The sequence below is a fragment of the Nothobranchius furzeri genome, chromosome 12 (assembly GCF_043380555.1).
Source record: "Nothobranchius furzeri strain GRZ-AD chromosome 12, NfurGRZ-RIMD1, whole genome shotgun sequence".
NCBI classification, from domain to species: domain Eukaryota; kingdom Metazoa; phylum Chordata; class Actinopteri; order Cyprinodontiformes; family Nothobranchiidae; genus Nothobranchius; species Nothobranchius furzeri.
This window is the reverse complement of record NC_091752.1, coordinates 68,307,935-68,324,413: the sequence shown is the minus strand read 5'-3', so window position 1 is coordinate 68,324,413 and position 16,479 is coordinate 68,307,935. Positions and strand designations below refer to the sequence as shown.

General features: G+C 44.3%; 1 protein-coding gene and 1 pseudogene across 1 annotated transcript; both read right to left on the bottom strand.

Annotated features, from left to right (window-relative positions):
* Window positions 1-5,813: 5,813 nt before the first annotated feature.
* On the bottom strand, window positions 5,814-7,684 carry LOC139062022 (uncharacterized; annotated as a pseudogene).
* On the bottom strand, window positions 6,958-13,224 carry LOC139062021 (uncharacterized). Its single transcript, XM_070542095.1, has 5 exons — window positions 13,095-13,224; window positions 11,285-12,994; window positions 10,676-10,722; window positions 7,859-10,236; window positions 6,958-7,040 (listed from the first exon to the last, which is right to left on the bottom strand). Exon 4 carries the CDS (start codon window positions 9,260-9,262, stop codon window positions 8,057-8,059), a length of 1,206 nt encoding a protein of 401 aa, XP_070398196.1. The 5' UTR covers window positions 9,263-10,236; window positions 10,676-10,722; window positions 11,285-12,994; window positions 13,095-13,224; the 3' UTR covers window positions 6,958-7,040; window positions 7,859-8,056.
* Between the last annotated feature and the right edge of the window lie 3,255 nt (window positions 13,225-16,479).

The following is a 16,479-nucleotide window of genomic DNA, read 5'->3' as shown; positions in this document are numbered from 1 at the left end:
TCTCCAGCGCCGGGTCGGTTGGAGGACTTGGAGCGAGCACACACATCACATGCAGCTGTAAACTCGCGGACGTCCTTCCTCATGGACGGCCACCAGAGAGCCCGACGGAGGAACTGGAGGGTACGGGCTTGTCCTTGATGTCCCGCGAGCCGCGAACAATGCCCCCACGTGAGCGCCTCTTGCCGGCAGGAGGCGGGAACGTAGAGACGGTTCAGTGGGGTCTCCGGCGGCGCTGGATCGCCAGGAAGTGCCGCCTGTATGGACTGCTCCAACGGCCATTGGAGGGAGGCCAGGAAGCGTTGAGTCGGCAGAATGGTCCGAGGCTCCGGGGGGGGCGGCATCTGGTGCGAAACGCCGAGAGAGAGCGTCCGCCTTGAGGTTCTTGGAGCCGGGCCGGTAGGCGATATGGAAGTGGTACGGCTCGAAAAAGAGGGCCCACCGAGCCTGACGTGGGTTGAGCTGGCGGGCAGTCTGTAGATGAATGAGATTCTGGTGGTCGGTCCAGATCAGAAAGGGATCGGTGGTCCCCAGGAGCCACTGCCTCCATTCCTCCAGCGCCCATTTTATTGCCAGCAGCTCTCTGTCGCCGACCCCGTAGTTCTGCTGTGTGGGGGAAAACTTCCGGGAGAAGTAGGCACATGGGTGGAGCTTAGAGTCTGGACCCCGTTGCGAGAGAACGGCCCCCGCTCCCACATCTGAGGCGTCCACCTCCACGACGAAGGGCCGGGTCTGGTCCGGGTGGAGGAGGATGGCTTCCTTAGTGAAACGTCTGACCAGCTCATGGAAAGCACGGACAGCCTCTGGAGTAAGGCGAAAAGGGCGAGGCTGATTGGTGGTTTTGGTGAGTGAGGTCAGTGGTGCTGCGAGGGAGCTGAAGTTGCGTATAAACCTCCGGTAAAAGTTCGAGAAACCCAGGAAGCTTTGCAGCTGCTTCAGGGTCGTGGGTAGAGGCCACTGAGCTACGGCCTGAACCTTCTGGGGGTCCATCTTCAGGCCCTGGGAGGAGATGGTAAAACCCAGGAAGGAAGTGGACTCCTGGTGAAACGCACACTTCTCCAGTTTGCAGTAAAGTCCATGGTCAAGGAGGCGGGACAGAACCGCTCGAACATGACGGATGTGCTCTTCAGCCGTGCGGGAGTAGATGAGGATGTCATCTAGATAGACAAAGACCCAGCGGCCCAACATGTCTCTCAGCACATCTGTAATGAACCGCTGGAAGACGGCGGGGCTGTTGCAGAGTCCAAAAGGCATCACCAAATATTCATAGTGGCCAGTGGGCGTGATAAAAGCGGTCTTCCACTCCTCACCTTCCTTAATACGGATGAGGTTATAGGCGCTGCGCAGATCCAGTTTAGTGAACACTGCGGCTTGTGTGATGGCGTCCAGAGCGGTGCCCATGAGAGGGAGAGGGTGACGGTCCCTGATCGTTATTTTATTTAACCCTCGATAGTCTATGCAGGGCCGGAGATCACCCTCCTTCTTCTTAACAAAGAAAAACCCCGCGGCCCCGGGGGATGTTGAGGGTCGGATGAATCCCTTCTGCAGGGCATCAGTTATATAATTGTCCATAGCCCGGGTTTCCGCCGGAGAGAGGGAGAACAGGCGACCCCGAGGGGGGGTGGTGCCGGGCTGGAGCCTGATCTCCAGGTCGTAGGGTCGGTGAGGAGGTAACCTGGTAGTGGGTTCTTTAGCGAAGACCTGAGCGAGGTCGTGGTATTGAGGAGGGATGAGCGTCAGGTCTACGTCTGTGGGAGTGGCTGCTCTGGTCCGAGGTGCAGGGGAGTCCCGGTGGTTATGGCAACCCGTGCCCCAGGCCAGGACTTTACTGGTGGACCAGGAGATGTGAGGCTCATGGCGGCAGAACCAGGAATGACCCAGGATGAGTGGCGTGGCCGGAGCCTGGATGACCAGGAAGTGGAGGGTCTCCCGGTGTTGGTCAATAGTCATGTGGAGACCCTGAGTTCGGTGGGTGAGAGGGTACGGCATGATGGGCCGGCCGTCCACAGAGGTCACGGGAATGGGTCGGTCGAGGACGGTGAGGGGTATCTTGAGCCGAGTAACCAGTCCGTGATCGATAAAACACTCCGCAGCCCCAGTGTCTAAAAGTGCCTCCAGTCTGGTCGGGCCTTGGTCCAGGTGGAGGGAGACCGAGAGAGTGGTTCGGTGTGGAGCCGGAAAGGTGGAGACTCCGGGTGGGACAGCTCCTACTCCGACCCGGAGGGACCTTTTCCCGGTCGTTTTGGGCACGTGCCACGGTGGTGACCCAAATCCCCACAGTAAGCGCATCTTCCCTCCTGGTAGCGCCGTGCCCGTTCCTCAGGGGGAAGATGTCCCAGCTGCATCGGCTCCTCCGTCAGTTGGTGAGCCGGCCGGCGGGGTGACGTCCTGGTGTGTACGGGGGCTGACATGGTGCTCGGCCAGTTCAGGATGCAGCGGTCCAGTTGGAGAGCCAGATCCACTGCCAGGTCCAGGGAGGTTGGGACCTCGTGCCCGATCATGCCCTCCCGGATTCTCGGTGACAGTCCCTCCAGGTAAACGGCCTTTAGGGCGGCGTCATCCCACCTCAACCGAGCTGCTGTCATCCGGAAGCGAGAGGTGTACTGAGCCGCCGTCTGGGAGCCCTGGCGAAGCTGAAGCAGCCGCGTCTTGTCCGAGACCTCGCTGCTGGGGTGCACAAAAGTCTTTTTCATCTCCTTTACAAAAGTCTCATAGTCATTGCAGGCAGGAGATTTCTGATTGTAAAGAGCCGCCGCCCATTCACCGGCTCGACCTGTCAGCAGTGAGGTCAGCAGGGCGACACGAGAGCAGGATGTGGGGTAACGTGCCGGTTGGCACTCGAAAGTCATGGCCAGGGTCGCCAACATGCCCTCCGGGGATCCCCTGGTTCCGTCCCACTTCTCTGGAAGGCTGAGGCGTGGTTCCATCCTGTCAGGAACAGCTGCGGTCTGACGTTGCAGAGCGGTGGTCAGCTGGAGTACTAGCTCGGTGAGTGACTTGATCTTAGTTGCTTGGCGATCAGCTATGGCACGGAGCTGGTTCATTTCTGCCGTATGCTGATCCAAGGTTGCGCGCTGTTGAGCCACTTCGGCACGCAGACGCGCAAACTCCGCTGGGTCAACTTTGGGCTCAGTCATCCTGTCAGGTTCGTTGGCAGATCTGAAGCGTGACTGAGAGTGCTATTGCCCAGACGCGGAGAGACGGAGATAACCGGCGTGGTTATTTCCTGTAGGTGTAGCTTGAGGGTTTAGAGGGCTGGTAAGCCTGGAGACTCGATGCAAAGTCTGGTGAGAACGATGACTGAGCAATGAATGAAACGCCGGCACTTCCTTAAGTAGTGTCGGCGTGATGACGTCAGTCGCCACGTTAGTGGCAGGAATGAATGGAATGCAGTCAGCTGGAGGAGTTCGTGACAAAAGGTAAGAAAAACAATAAGCGTCATACAAAAAACAAATATATTTAACAGCCAGTTCCTTGGAACATGGGGCGAGTGTCACGGTCCGTGGTGAGCCTCCTGCATGTAACCTGCTTTTCTCTGAGTATTGTTCAGGTGGGCGTGTCTGAGAGCCACCAGCTGCAGATGATCTCATCATCAAGGCCCAGGGGATTTAAGGAGCAGTGTGACACTTCACCACACCGGATGATTGCTCAGTTTTGGGTAGCTCTAGCCTCTGACCCGTTTTTGATCCTGTGTTTTTCTAGTTCCAGTTTGTTACCATATGTTGAGAAATATTTGCTGGATTTCCTGTCGACCAGAAAAGACCCTGACTACTAGTGATGATGATGTGAAGCCTTTTGAACCAACAAAGCTTTACAATCCAATTGTATTGAAAAAAGGTTCAAGGTTCGATGCTTCAAAACTCTGTGAGGACATCTGCTGGTAAATGTTTGTATTTCATTGTATTGTCAGCCAATTCTACTGAAAATGAATGGTGTATTGAACTTTATGGACAAATAAAGCATTAAAAAGCTTCCTCAGGATCATATAATAAAAGTATCTTGAATTTGAACATTACATTAAATATACTAAAATTGCTTTTCTTGGTGTGAATACTTGAAATGAAACAATGTTTATTTTTATGGGATACGTGATGAAATATATCTAATTTACACATATTAACATTCTCTACATATTCAAATATTTTACTTTTCACATTTCTATTGGATTATTAGGCAGGAATAATTAGCTCAATTTATGTATCTTTTTTAGAAATAGAGTAACAAAATGAAGATTAGAAAATTCACATAAGGATAGGACATACTAAATTCCATTACACGTACAATCAAACTGAAAAGCTCATCAACTATTATATTAATTACCAATAAAAGAAAAATCATACCAAACTAGATTTTAATTTAAAGGAAAATGACAGACGGTCTAAAAGATATAGCCCTACAATATGCACCAAGTATTACTACTATAAAGGTAATTTACTAGACTAGACCAAATACATTTTCAAACCTTATTTGGGGAGATTAAATTGAAACATTCCCACATCTCAGAACGCCCTCTTTTTGCTACAGGATCCATTTGTGCGACTCGGTGTTTAATCACTGAATACTGAATCCTGAACCGTCAATCTCAGGTCATACAAACCTGTTTGGCAAGCCAAATGAGCATTTATTCTGATATCAGGATCAGCCAGAATTGTCATGAACATGTAAGCCATTTCTGTCCACTAGTTAACTAGTTAGCCATGTTTGTGTCAGCTAGTTAAATATCGAGGGTGAAAATGTGCCCACTAGTTAACTAGTGACAGCAGAAATGCGCACTAGTTAACTAGTGAACACATTTATGCTTCAGTAGTTAACTAGTTGACACAAAAACTGCTCACTAGTTGACTAGTAAAAGCAGAAATGCATACCAGTCAGCTACTTGAAGGCATTTGTCTCACTAGTTAACTAGTGAGGGTCAAAATGTGCACACTAGTTAACTTGTGGTAGACATAAATGTGCACTATTTAACTAGTGAACACACTGAGCAATACTAGTTAACTAGTAAGATATGAAACATTTTAACTAGTTAACTAGAGAGAATTTAGGCCTTACTAGTTAACTAGTTGACATTTAAGCTGTCACTATTTAACTAGTTGACACAAACATGGCTAACTAGTTAACTAGTGGACAGAAATGGCTTACATGTTCATGACAATTCTGGCTGATATCCTGATATCAGAATAAATGCTCATTTGGCTTGCTATAAACCTGCGCCTCTCGGTTTGCGTTGCTTTAAATGTTTGAAACAACGTGTGAAGCGGTCACGTGGGTGGAAGGGTGAATCGAAGCATCGTTGCTCATTGGTCACGTGACTTTCAGTAAACAAATCAAGCTCCGACACAGTGCTTTGCTCTGCGGTGGTTCGTTTTGGTGATACAAGCTTCGAATCCTGCGTGTCACAGGTAACATCACTACTGACTACTCTTCCCTGCTCTGCTCCAGGTTTCACTCCACACTCCACCATCTCAATACCAGCTTGGATTCCTGCACTTCATATCACGCTGTCTCCTCCCCTGGCCGCCCGCTCTCAGCCGCTCACCTGCACCCACCAAGCCTCTGCTCCTACCCCCTCTCCGATTCAACAGTTCCTCCTCCTTCTGGAGCCTTCCTGCTCACCCGGACCTGACCTAGCCCTTCCAGAGGCTCTCACCACTATCTACATCAGTAAGCTCCACTCCTCAGATTATCCTCCATCCTTCCCTCCACATACTCACTCTTTCTCCCTCCTCAGAATCCTCTCCTGGAGCCTTGCTGCCAGCCTGCACGTCTGTTCCCGTTCCTCTCATTAATAATAAAGAACGTTTTACTTGCCGGTTTCTTGTGATGATTCTGCATGTCGTGGGTCAGTAAACTCTCACCCAACATGACAGCGAGAGGTTGACCATTCTTCGCTTGTCGAGACAACTTGGGCCATGAGTGATCTGTGGAGACAGGTATGTTCCAAAAAGCAACAAGCTACACTTTTAACACCTTGCCTGCTTAGCATAATTTATGCACTGTATTACAATCAAGTTTAGAAAAGTTAAAACTGTGCTACCTAGTTTGAAGTTTTCCACTCAAATTCTGTCAGCCGTTGGAGAAAAGTTGTGACACGAGGATTAATGTGGACAACCTTCTGCTTCACACTTGTCCCAGTCTTCCTGCTTGTGCCAGATTTGGATGTACATCTTGTCCCTTCTTCGGTATAATTCAAGAACCCTGGGTTTGTAGGAAAATAACGACTAACTTGGGGATAGTTCATTCATCATAGCACTGATCATATAAATGTTATGACATACCTTTGAATTAACTCCAATGTTACACATGCTGCCTCCTGGTAATCCAGATTCAGGACATAAAATGGCCCAAAGAATACGGACAGTGCATCAGCAAAGCAGTTTGCTGAATGCAGTTCAAAGATGATGTGCCTTTCTGCACTCACCATCCAGCAAGTGGCTGTCAACAAACTCCTACCTAAATAAATAAGAGAAACGCATTATGCAACATGCCATGATAGCCAGTAGACGGACACTAGCTGGCATCTTCCAACCAGCTCAAAGTTTTCTAGCAGATGGCCATCCCTCTTTTCAGACACTGTCTGGGGCAGAGGTTTCAAATCGAAATATGGAGACGTGAAAAGGGGCGAGGCTATATATAGATTTGGCTGCTGCTAGGTTACCGTTTTGCCCTCCTTTTCCAGAGAAAGCCCTCTTAAACTGAGAGCAAAATGTAATCAAGGAACAAAAAGATAACAGCTCACGCATTATTAGTCTTGGTGTGACAGGCAGATTTCCCTCTGCTTCCAGGGACATCCTGGTAGAGATTTCCTGAAAGAAAACAAACCATTCTATGTGAAAAATAGATACATTAAAAAAAACAGCATTTGTTCTAGGATTGTTGGAGAAAAAATACGTACATCTGCCAAAAGGAAAAGGGAGTCTTCATCTTCATTGTAGTACTTCATCATGAGAAGTATGGCTGCTGTGCCGACCTTGTTGTTGGTTAAAACTCCATCTTCTATCTCCTGAATGAAATTTCTAATACCAAGGTTCCTTTTGAGCTTCTGGCTGGAAAAATAGTTGAGTATTCTTCTGCCTTTGGTAATGAGGGCCTGACTCAAACGTTCACAGATTTCAATAACTAAGTCTTTCAAAGTGGCTAGACAAACATTTCCGTGTAAACAAGAAAGGCCATTGCTCTTGAATTTCAGCTATTGAAACGGGAACAGCTGTTGAGCTGCCGCTGAGAAATGTATGTGAGGAGCATAAGATCCTCTACCTCAGGTCTTTCCACAGCTTCGGGGCCTTGAGAACTGAAATTTGCTAACAATCTATTCTTTTCTTCCAAAGAAGCTTGAGTTTCCCCCTCAGGAAGCTGAACTGGATGCCAATTGATACAACCATAGCTATCAACAAGGCGCCGAACCACTTTTGAAGTATCATCTCTCCCTGGACTGCAGTCTTCCTCATTCCTGGTTCTCTTTGGTCGACGTAATCTGTGTGTTACATTATCCCGGTTAACATGCTCAACTCTACATTTGATGCTTCTCAGTAATGAATAATGGCCAGAACCTAGTCTTTCTCCTTTGTCAGTAAAATATGCAAATGTTTGTGGATGTGTATTTACAATGATCTTAGCAATCTCTTCACAAGCTGAGCGTTTTAGGAGTTTTGCAGTGAACTTGCATGGCCTCCACAACAATTCTGACCATACTCCTCCTGTCTTCTGGATGAGCTCTCACCCCACTGGTGATTGCCTGTGACAGTCTAAGTGGAAATCTTTGCCAAGAAATCTGAAAGTCTCAAACCCATGAGCTGGAATGATAGCAAGAGGTGGATGTTGAGGAAGGTGCATGAATAGTTTGTGTTGATGTTTCCTCTGATACAGCAGGGTAAAGGTCCAGAGTAATGGTGTCATTTAGGTCCTCTGCTTCACTGCGTTCTTTAAAAAGAAAAATAATTATAAAACCAATAGTCTATTCATCTAACATGTTCTCAATAAGAAATATCTTCACTGTTTGGATGTAGAGCAATAAAAAGGACAGTAATGGAGACTGAGAGGAGGAAAATATAAAGCAATCTCATCACTGCAAACGAAGAATGAAACTTCCTATGTGTTTGAACTTTGCAATAGCTCTGTTTAACTCATTATATGTGAAATGCTTCTCAACTCGAACAAGGGTATCAATATATAGTGACAAGTCACCTGAAACTACTCCTTCAAATAGGTCATGGCCCAAACATGGAGGTAGCCCAGAGCACACATGGAAGTACTTCAGTGAATTGAACACAGAGTTACATTTTATGCCATTTACTACAGACTGGTCAGTTGTGAAGAGGATCTCTATACTATCTTTATAGTTGTCAGCAGTTCTTTTTGGGCCAAGTGCTAGTGGGTTGTTAATGAAGCCTTCCCTATCAACTAAGCAGTATCTGCAAAAATGTTTGCTGCAACTGAAATTCTCAGTAAAACCACCAATGCAGTGTGAGCCCAGATTGCCCCCTAAGAATGCTATCAAAACTGCTTTGATCATGTTTCCGTCTGCTGCCAGAAACCCCGTCTCTTCCAAATCTTTAAGGTCTGCAATAAGACTGGCAAAAACTTTGTTGTGGCCAAAAGTCTTGAAATCGGCTTCTCTGCAAAGCACAACAAGTTGCATCGTATCAACAGAAGACCGGTTGTGCGGTAAAATCTCACCTAGTGTCATGTACACTGCTAGGATTTTGTGTTTTGTTTTGCCTGGACCTAATGGATTGACCACTTCGAATGCATCTTGGTAGAGCATAAGGGACAGAGATGATGGATACTGCTGCAAAAGTAAATTATCTTTGACATTTTGACCATCTGAGACATCCTCTAACAGCATGTCTTTTGATTGATGGAGTTTTGACTGTTTGTACTGCTCCTGCACGGTGGGTTGTCCTAGGAGAGGCTTTAGGTTTTTTTTAATTGGCACATAATAAAGAAAACGCTTTTTCCCTGTACGGTCACATCCTAAATAAATTTGAGGAGGCTCTATATAGCTGAAGTTTTCTTTGAAAAATGTCTTTCTTGTTTTGTCCGACCTCAACACACCTTTATTGAACTGTGTTAGGAAGTCATTTTGTGAAAGTTCCTGAATAATATTGTTAATAGATGCTTCAGGTATATCAAATGCAGTAAGTTTATCAAACAGTTTTCCAAGAACATTGTGCACTCCAGAGCTGTGAAGATCTTGGAATTCCTCTATGATGTAATGTATAGTGCTGGCTGGCAAAAGCATTTTAGCTTGCATTTTTAAATAAAACATTGCCAATTGATTTAGAAATGGCTCTTCATTATTTGTAGCATTCTGTAAATGTCTGTCTTCTAAGGTGTCCTGTTCTGTCCTTGTACCATGTCAATGTCACCAATTTCTTGTCGACTTATCTGTTGAACAGTCTTTGACTGCATGTGTTTCCGAGAAATATGACTAGAGAATGATGTTCGAACACTGAAATATTTACCCCGGCTTTCCACAGGAGCCGTCAGCAGCACGTCATAGCTGCTGATAGGAACCGCTGTGGTCAACAGAACCTTTTCCACTAGAGCCGTCGGCAGCCGTCAGCAGCGCGAGTCGGCCGCGTCTCAGGAGCAGCATGTCGCGGCCTTTACGCGCCGGTTCTATTTTCTACGTGCGACGCCTCTGAAACGGGTCAAGTTCGACATGTTTGGGGAAGGAAAGACAGGAAATCGAACGCGGAAATGGAGAGAAGCTCCCGAGATTTTCAGAATAAAGAACGTACTGCGTTCCGGTTGCTTTACTTTTAAAAACAGTTACTAACTGTGCGTCCCCGTGAGAAGTTATCACACAGTTAGCGGCCTCCTTTGTTTTTCAGGTCCGTATTGGCGATTATAAAACGGACAGAACATAAAACACAAACCATGTTGTAGTTTTCTCCTGCTTGTTGTTGTGTTTACTGACGAAGTCACTCGTGTGACTTCGTGCTCGGTCGGTGACAGCTGCTCCCCTGCTGCTTCGCGTCTCGTGGGAAGGGCCAAGCAGCAGCTTACACGAGCAACACGTGCTGCTGCAGTAACGTGCCGACGGCTCCCGTGGAAACCCGGGGTTAGAGCAACCTTCAAATGGCCATAATACTTTTTCCATCTTTAATATGGAACCTCAGATGGACACAAAGAGTTTTAATATTTTGTCCAGCATACCCACATCCAGGAACTTGACAGCTAAGATTTCCAGTGAACTTCCAGATCTCCTCCTCAGTGTTCTCCAATCTTCGATGATTTCTGTGCATATGGGAACAAAAGGCAGTGAATGTTTTAAAAGTGGCTTTACAATTCTCAATTCCACAAGAAAACATATAGTTTGCATTGTGTTTATGGCTTCTAACATGTGAACTGAATATAAATTTGTGTGCACGGAATCCACTATATTTACAGAGAAACATTTTAAGTACCCTATATCTTCAATAGATTCTTTTCCAGGGATATTTCGGCTCAAATATGCCCAAAATGTAACATCCCCTCAAAAATGGCCACAAAAAGGAAAATTATTTGACCTCAATATCAGAGTTAAACTCTCCAACTTGTTCTGCATATCACTGCCAGCAGCCTTCACCTGCAAACACTTACTGCCAAATTAGCCTTTGTTTTTTTTTTCTTTTTTGCTCCTAACTTTATTGAAAACAAATGTCATACACAAGAGATGTCAAGGAAACAAACTGACTTTGATAGCAGTCTCCATTACAGAAAATGTGAAGCAAATCCTTTTACCTTTGAAAAGAAAAGATAAATTAAAAATGATCAAGAGCAAAACAATAAGTAGCAGAAACATTTAGGCACAAGCAGTTTTCTTATTCATATCTGAGATGTGCTTTAGTGACTAAAAATATAGGGAAAAGTAATTCAAGAAAATGGTAAACAGAGAACTGTCTTTCCAATTACATGAATGAATAAATTATTTACTTATAATATTTACAAAAAGAAAACATCAGCTATTTTAGAATCTAGATTGTCAATGATGTAAACAAACATCATTAAATGGTGTATATTTTACGTTAAATCTAGCTTTGGCTATCAGTCCAAAATACAATCACATGCCGACAATTGAAAAATAGATTCTGCATTGTTTGTAGATCCTAACAAATTTGGTTTTAAGCATCACATTACTTTGCATGGGTAGCAGCTGAAAATTAATCACCTTGTTTGTCCGTTTTTAAAACATTCGGGTAACTTCAATAAGGTGTTTACACATTTATGGACAGGGACCATTTTGCAGAATGTGCATGACAGCTATAGCTAGTTTAAAAGCCAAAACATGCAGTAAAATACTTACCAGACTGACCAACTCCCCTGTAATGGGTCGCATTCGAGATACGCGTTTGGAAAATTTTTTTATTTCTTCTTTTCCTAAAAGTGCAAGACAACAATCATATATGGTCTTTCCAATGTTGTTGTTTTGAAAGCTAATATCCAGGTTGTAACAGGTGAAAGTGATGATTTCTTTTCACTTATCTAATTCTGGGAAACCCAACAACATAAAACATACCTAGGGGTGGAAAATACCTTTGAGTTCTTCCTTGGCCCATTTCCTTAAGATTCCATCTATAGCTGTCTGAATTTTTTGTTACATCTATAGTGAACACAATAGATAAACAACAGCATAATTTTGGTGGCTGTAATTATTCTATCTTGCTGGGAAAACATGCAAAAAAAACTGATGGAATTTTGAAATGATCAATATTTTATGAAATCATCAATATAATATTTTACATAAAATTTCTTACAATTATAGTCATAAACTGGTATCATGCAAGTTTTTTGATAAAATTCTGTAAACATTTATCAGTTTAATTCGCCCACCAGGCAGATGCCAATTACTGTCATTTAGGCAGTAAGACTAATAGATTTGCTTAAATATGATTTTATTAATCTGAGATGATTTATTTATTTACAATGTAGGCTTGGTTAAAGCATCCAATCTTTTTTTATTTTAACGGGATTATAATTAAAATATTTTTAAACAGATTTTAGTGAGTGTTTACATGCTGTATGCTTTTATAATAGCTCAATTAAAACATTTATTCTTGGAGCATTTTCTCTTTACTATGGCGCATAGTGCTTTTTCATTGGTGATCTCACAAAGAATTGTTTTGGTAATGCAGTCTGAATGAAGATTTGAGCAAGGTATTTTAAAATGTCCACTGAAAAACCACAGACAGAAAAATGTCAGAGGTGTACCAAATTTTTATATTTGCTGTACTTTACCTGTTTCCTTTAAAACAGTGACATACCATGAAAAATGTGTGATGTTGAATTTACTCACCATTACATGCCAAATACAGTACTACACTGCTAAGATTTTAGCTGTATTTTACTATTGATTTTACAGTAATATACTATAGGACTGACAGCACAGTCTAACAGTGCATGGAAATTACAGTACTACACTGCAAACACTTTTAGAGGTATTTTACTGTTGATTTTGCAGTAATATACTAGCAAATGCCAGCAAAGTCTAACAGTGTAGTTTAGTCCTCATAATGGACAATAAAGTACAGTACCTCAGGTAAACGTGCATCAGGTTGTCCCCAGCACAGCTGGAGAGCTGTTCAGGGATGATGGAGGTGCATGTGTTCCACTGTCGACACGTTGCCAGTGGTATTCAAAGCTAGGCTGAGACTCTGGGTGACCATCTGGGGTCAGACTGTAATTGTCTAGTCCGATAAAGATACTCTGAAGCTTAAATCAAGTTACTAAAACAGCAGTCCTTTAGCAAACGACTGATTTAGCTTTGTGCTAGCTCCCGTGCCAGCTCCGTCATGACACTGAGTTACCAAAACAAAGTTCAGCAGCAGCACGCTTATCAACTAGCTTATGGTCACAAACTATGACTTTTCTTCACAACAAATCCAAGTTATTTTTCCTCAAAAACGATTAAAAATAAGCAAACCTCTGCCTGCTCTCAGCCCTCTCCGGACTTTTTTTCTCTCTCTCCTCATTAACCGTCTCGCGACCTTCTCTATGGAAGCCCATTCCCGCCTCTCTGATAAAAAAAAATGGTATCTCATAATTTTGATTTAGCAATTTTGTAAGTATGACTTGGTGTGATATCTTGAGAAGGACACCTCGGAGATTATACTTACCCACTACAAGACTGGCTTCTAAAACGTCTCTGCGACACCGACTGACTGACCGAGCAGCAACTGAAATTCAATCAAAAAATTTCAGCCTAGCATGCGTTGCGAACTCCGCATCCGTCGCCATGATTATGAGAAACTCAGCGCTGCTGTGGCCATCGACATATATCGAACGCAACTCAGCGCTGATTGGCTCGTTAGAATTGTCAGGGGGTGTGGTTATTTGAACTGGAGAGTTTCTAATGAGACTCTTTCTTTCTGCAGAATTAAACAGAGAAGGTGTCTGGTAGGCCAGTCTACCGTCTTCCCTCGCTGCAGAGTTTTTATGTTTGCAGCCAGATCTTCATGAGTTTTTTTTTTTAAAGAAAATGTTACCACAGAGCTATAATAACCATTCTGTTCTGTTTTACAACATACCAGTTTCAGCTTCTTTCACAGAAGAACCTGAAAAGCATCAAACGTGTACTTGTAATAAATCTTGTTGCATTTATGACACTGTTAGACTTACTTCATATATGTTGACACTTAAGCACTGGGGTTATCTAATAGCGCTTACACATTAGAGTCGGCACGGGCTCATACGGTACCGAACCGCACCGGAATTTGGTTTCACACACAGGTCCGTTTTGAGTTTTTGGTGCCGAGGCGTCTCTTTTTCTCAGACCTTCTCCCCAGCAGTCAGACTGGGACTGAGGCGACACTACGGGCTGATTGGCCGGCTGAAATCACGCCTACCGCCTCCGATCCGCAAGAAAAATGAGCCAGCGGGTGGGTTTCCCGCATGTGCGATTCATTTTCATGCTGTTGATTAAAATTCTGTCTGTAGCACGGAGCTGCCGATCCGGAGCTGCCATTAAAGGGGTCGTTCGGCCTGCCTCAGAGTCCTTTTCCACCCACATATCAATTTTGAAAAATGCAACATGAAGCAGGCAGAAAAAAAACTTACAGGTAGATCAGTGCCACAAAACAACTTAATAATGTACAGAATAATCTAATAACTTTGTATAGTAGTGTGCATCCTACTTACCGGTGTTAGTCCGTTTCTCCCAATCAATATGTATGTCCTAAAAGCTCTGCACCACTTGCTCGGCCATGGAGAAAATGTGAGTGCTTGCAGCTTGCAACCGGCTGTGCGCTCTGGCGTGAGGAAAAGACGGTATGGTCGCGTGACTCACGCCAGCTATATAACTTTATTAAACATAAATTTTATTAATTATTATTTTTGTTATTATTGAGGGGGCACAAACAGAAAATTCTTTAAAAATAAATAAATGAATAAATAAATATAAAAAAATCATTAAACCTCAAAAAGGGCACTTTGGCCACATGGGACAAAAGGGGCAGGGTCTCAAGCACCCCCCCCCCCCCCCCCCCCCCGCACTGCCTGTTAGTATTCTTTTCACTCTGAGCAGTCATTAGAAGTGGAGGACTTTTCTCACCTTTCTTACCCAGGCAATCAAGAAGAAAGGGACCAAGTCCAGTTGGAGGAGACAAGCTGACCTGAGCCTTATTGTTTTGAGCTTGTGAGTTGCCTGAAACCACCGGAGCTGACCCAACAGAACCAGCTCTGAATGGTAGGTAGCCGTAACCATAGCATTAGATTAGCTGCAGAGTTCGGTTTCACGGCCCTACAACTGTTATCCAGCAAGTTTTAGAGGTTTATCTGCTTCTACACACCTGCTACAGCTGCTACAGCCAAGCTACTAGAACTAAATCAATATAATACTAATGCTGACTACAGCTGACCTACAGCATAAACACTCACTTGCGGCTAATCCGAGTCCACTGCTACAATGGCTGAGACCGATGCTTTTATAACCTACAGCCAAAGAGGTCTGACAGCTTACATGGGACCTGGTTACGTTGCATGGGACGTTTCACCCATTGGTCCAGACTGATTTCAAACTGTTGTAAATTTGTGTAGAATATTTTTGAGCTGAAGACGGCGCCAGACTGAAGGTTTTGGGCTGAATTTTAAGTTTTTAAAGAAAATGCACCAAAGTGCAAAAATAACAACTATATGTTTCTGCAACACTATAATACACTTATTTATACAAGTTATCAGGAAAAAAAAGTGTGTGTGTGTGTGTGTGTGTGTGTGTGTGTGTGTGTGTGTGTGTGTGTGTGTGTGTGTGTGTGTGTGTGTGTGTGTGTGTGTGTGTGTGTGTGTGTGTGTGTGTGTGTGTGTGTGTGTGTGTGTGTGGCACAAGATTATGAGGACACACACAGCAAATTAATAAAATAATGTGGTTCAGAGTCTCCAAAAGCAACACAGCTCATGTCCGCCATTTGTTTACCGGAGCAGACTTTCCTGCATGCATTAAGCGCTGTTCACACATCACATTTCGAATGAGCGTCAATTCCTTTCCTTTCAATGATCTAACTATCAATTGATATAACTACTCAAAATGATTAGCAACTGTTGCAATACTCTCAGTGCTGTGTGAATAAAAACAATCAAACGATAGGTTAATTTGTGATTTGAGGTCCAGCTCCACCAACATGTTATATTTCAACCCATTTTCTAAAATGCAGCATTATGTTAAATGCACTGGGTTTTACCCTATTACATTTAAATTTCATGGTTAAACATCCATCCATCTTCTGAACCCGCTCTGTCCATGTGGGGTCGGGGGTGGGGGGGGGGGGGTCTGGTGCCTATCTCCAGCAGTCAACAGGCAATCTGCACAGGTTGCCAGTCCATCGCAGGGCAACACAGGAAAAACAATCATGTGCACCCACACACCTAAGGACAATTTTGACAGACCAATCAACCTAACAGTCATGCTTTTGAACTGTGGGAGGAAGCCAGAGCACCTGGAGAGAACCCACGCATGCACAGGGAGAACATGCAAACTCCATGCAGAAAGATCCCAGGCCGGGAAGCGAACCCAGGACCTTCTTGCTGCAAGGCAGCAGCTCTAACCACTGCGCCACAGCCATCAACATATATACTTCAGCACAGCCCTGGTTAAACAGTACATGTTAATATCTAAGCTCAACTCGGCAGTGACCTAAAATACATAAATATAATTTTACTTACCGAAAAAAATGAAGTGGAGACTCCTTGGACATGCCACAGCAAGTCATTTTGTCCAACAATTGCACAAAAAATATCCAAAACAAAATACACAAACGCTACAACTAATGGTCTAAGTTGGGAGACTGAAACTGACGGAACAGTTTTCAGGCGAGGCCGAGGCTCTACTGAGGCCTTTCCACGGAGCTAGCTCTGTGGTCACGTGGGTCTGATGCTCATTAATTATACAGAATTTTAGGCTTTTAATACACTTAAACAGAAGAGTGAGAAAAAAATTCACCCCCCTCAGAGTTGTCATGAGTGTAAACTAGATCATTTAAAACAAAAACATGTTTTGGTACCAGGCTGTAA

Excerpts from the sequence above, each read along its gene's own strand:
- LOC139062021 (XM_070542095.1), bottom strand. The coding sequence starts at position 9,262 with ATGTTTTATTTAAAAATGCAAGCTAAAATGCTTTTGCCAGCCAGCACT.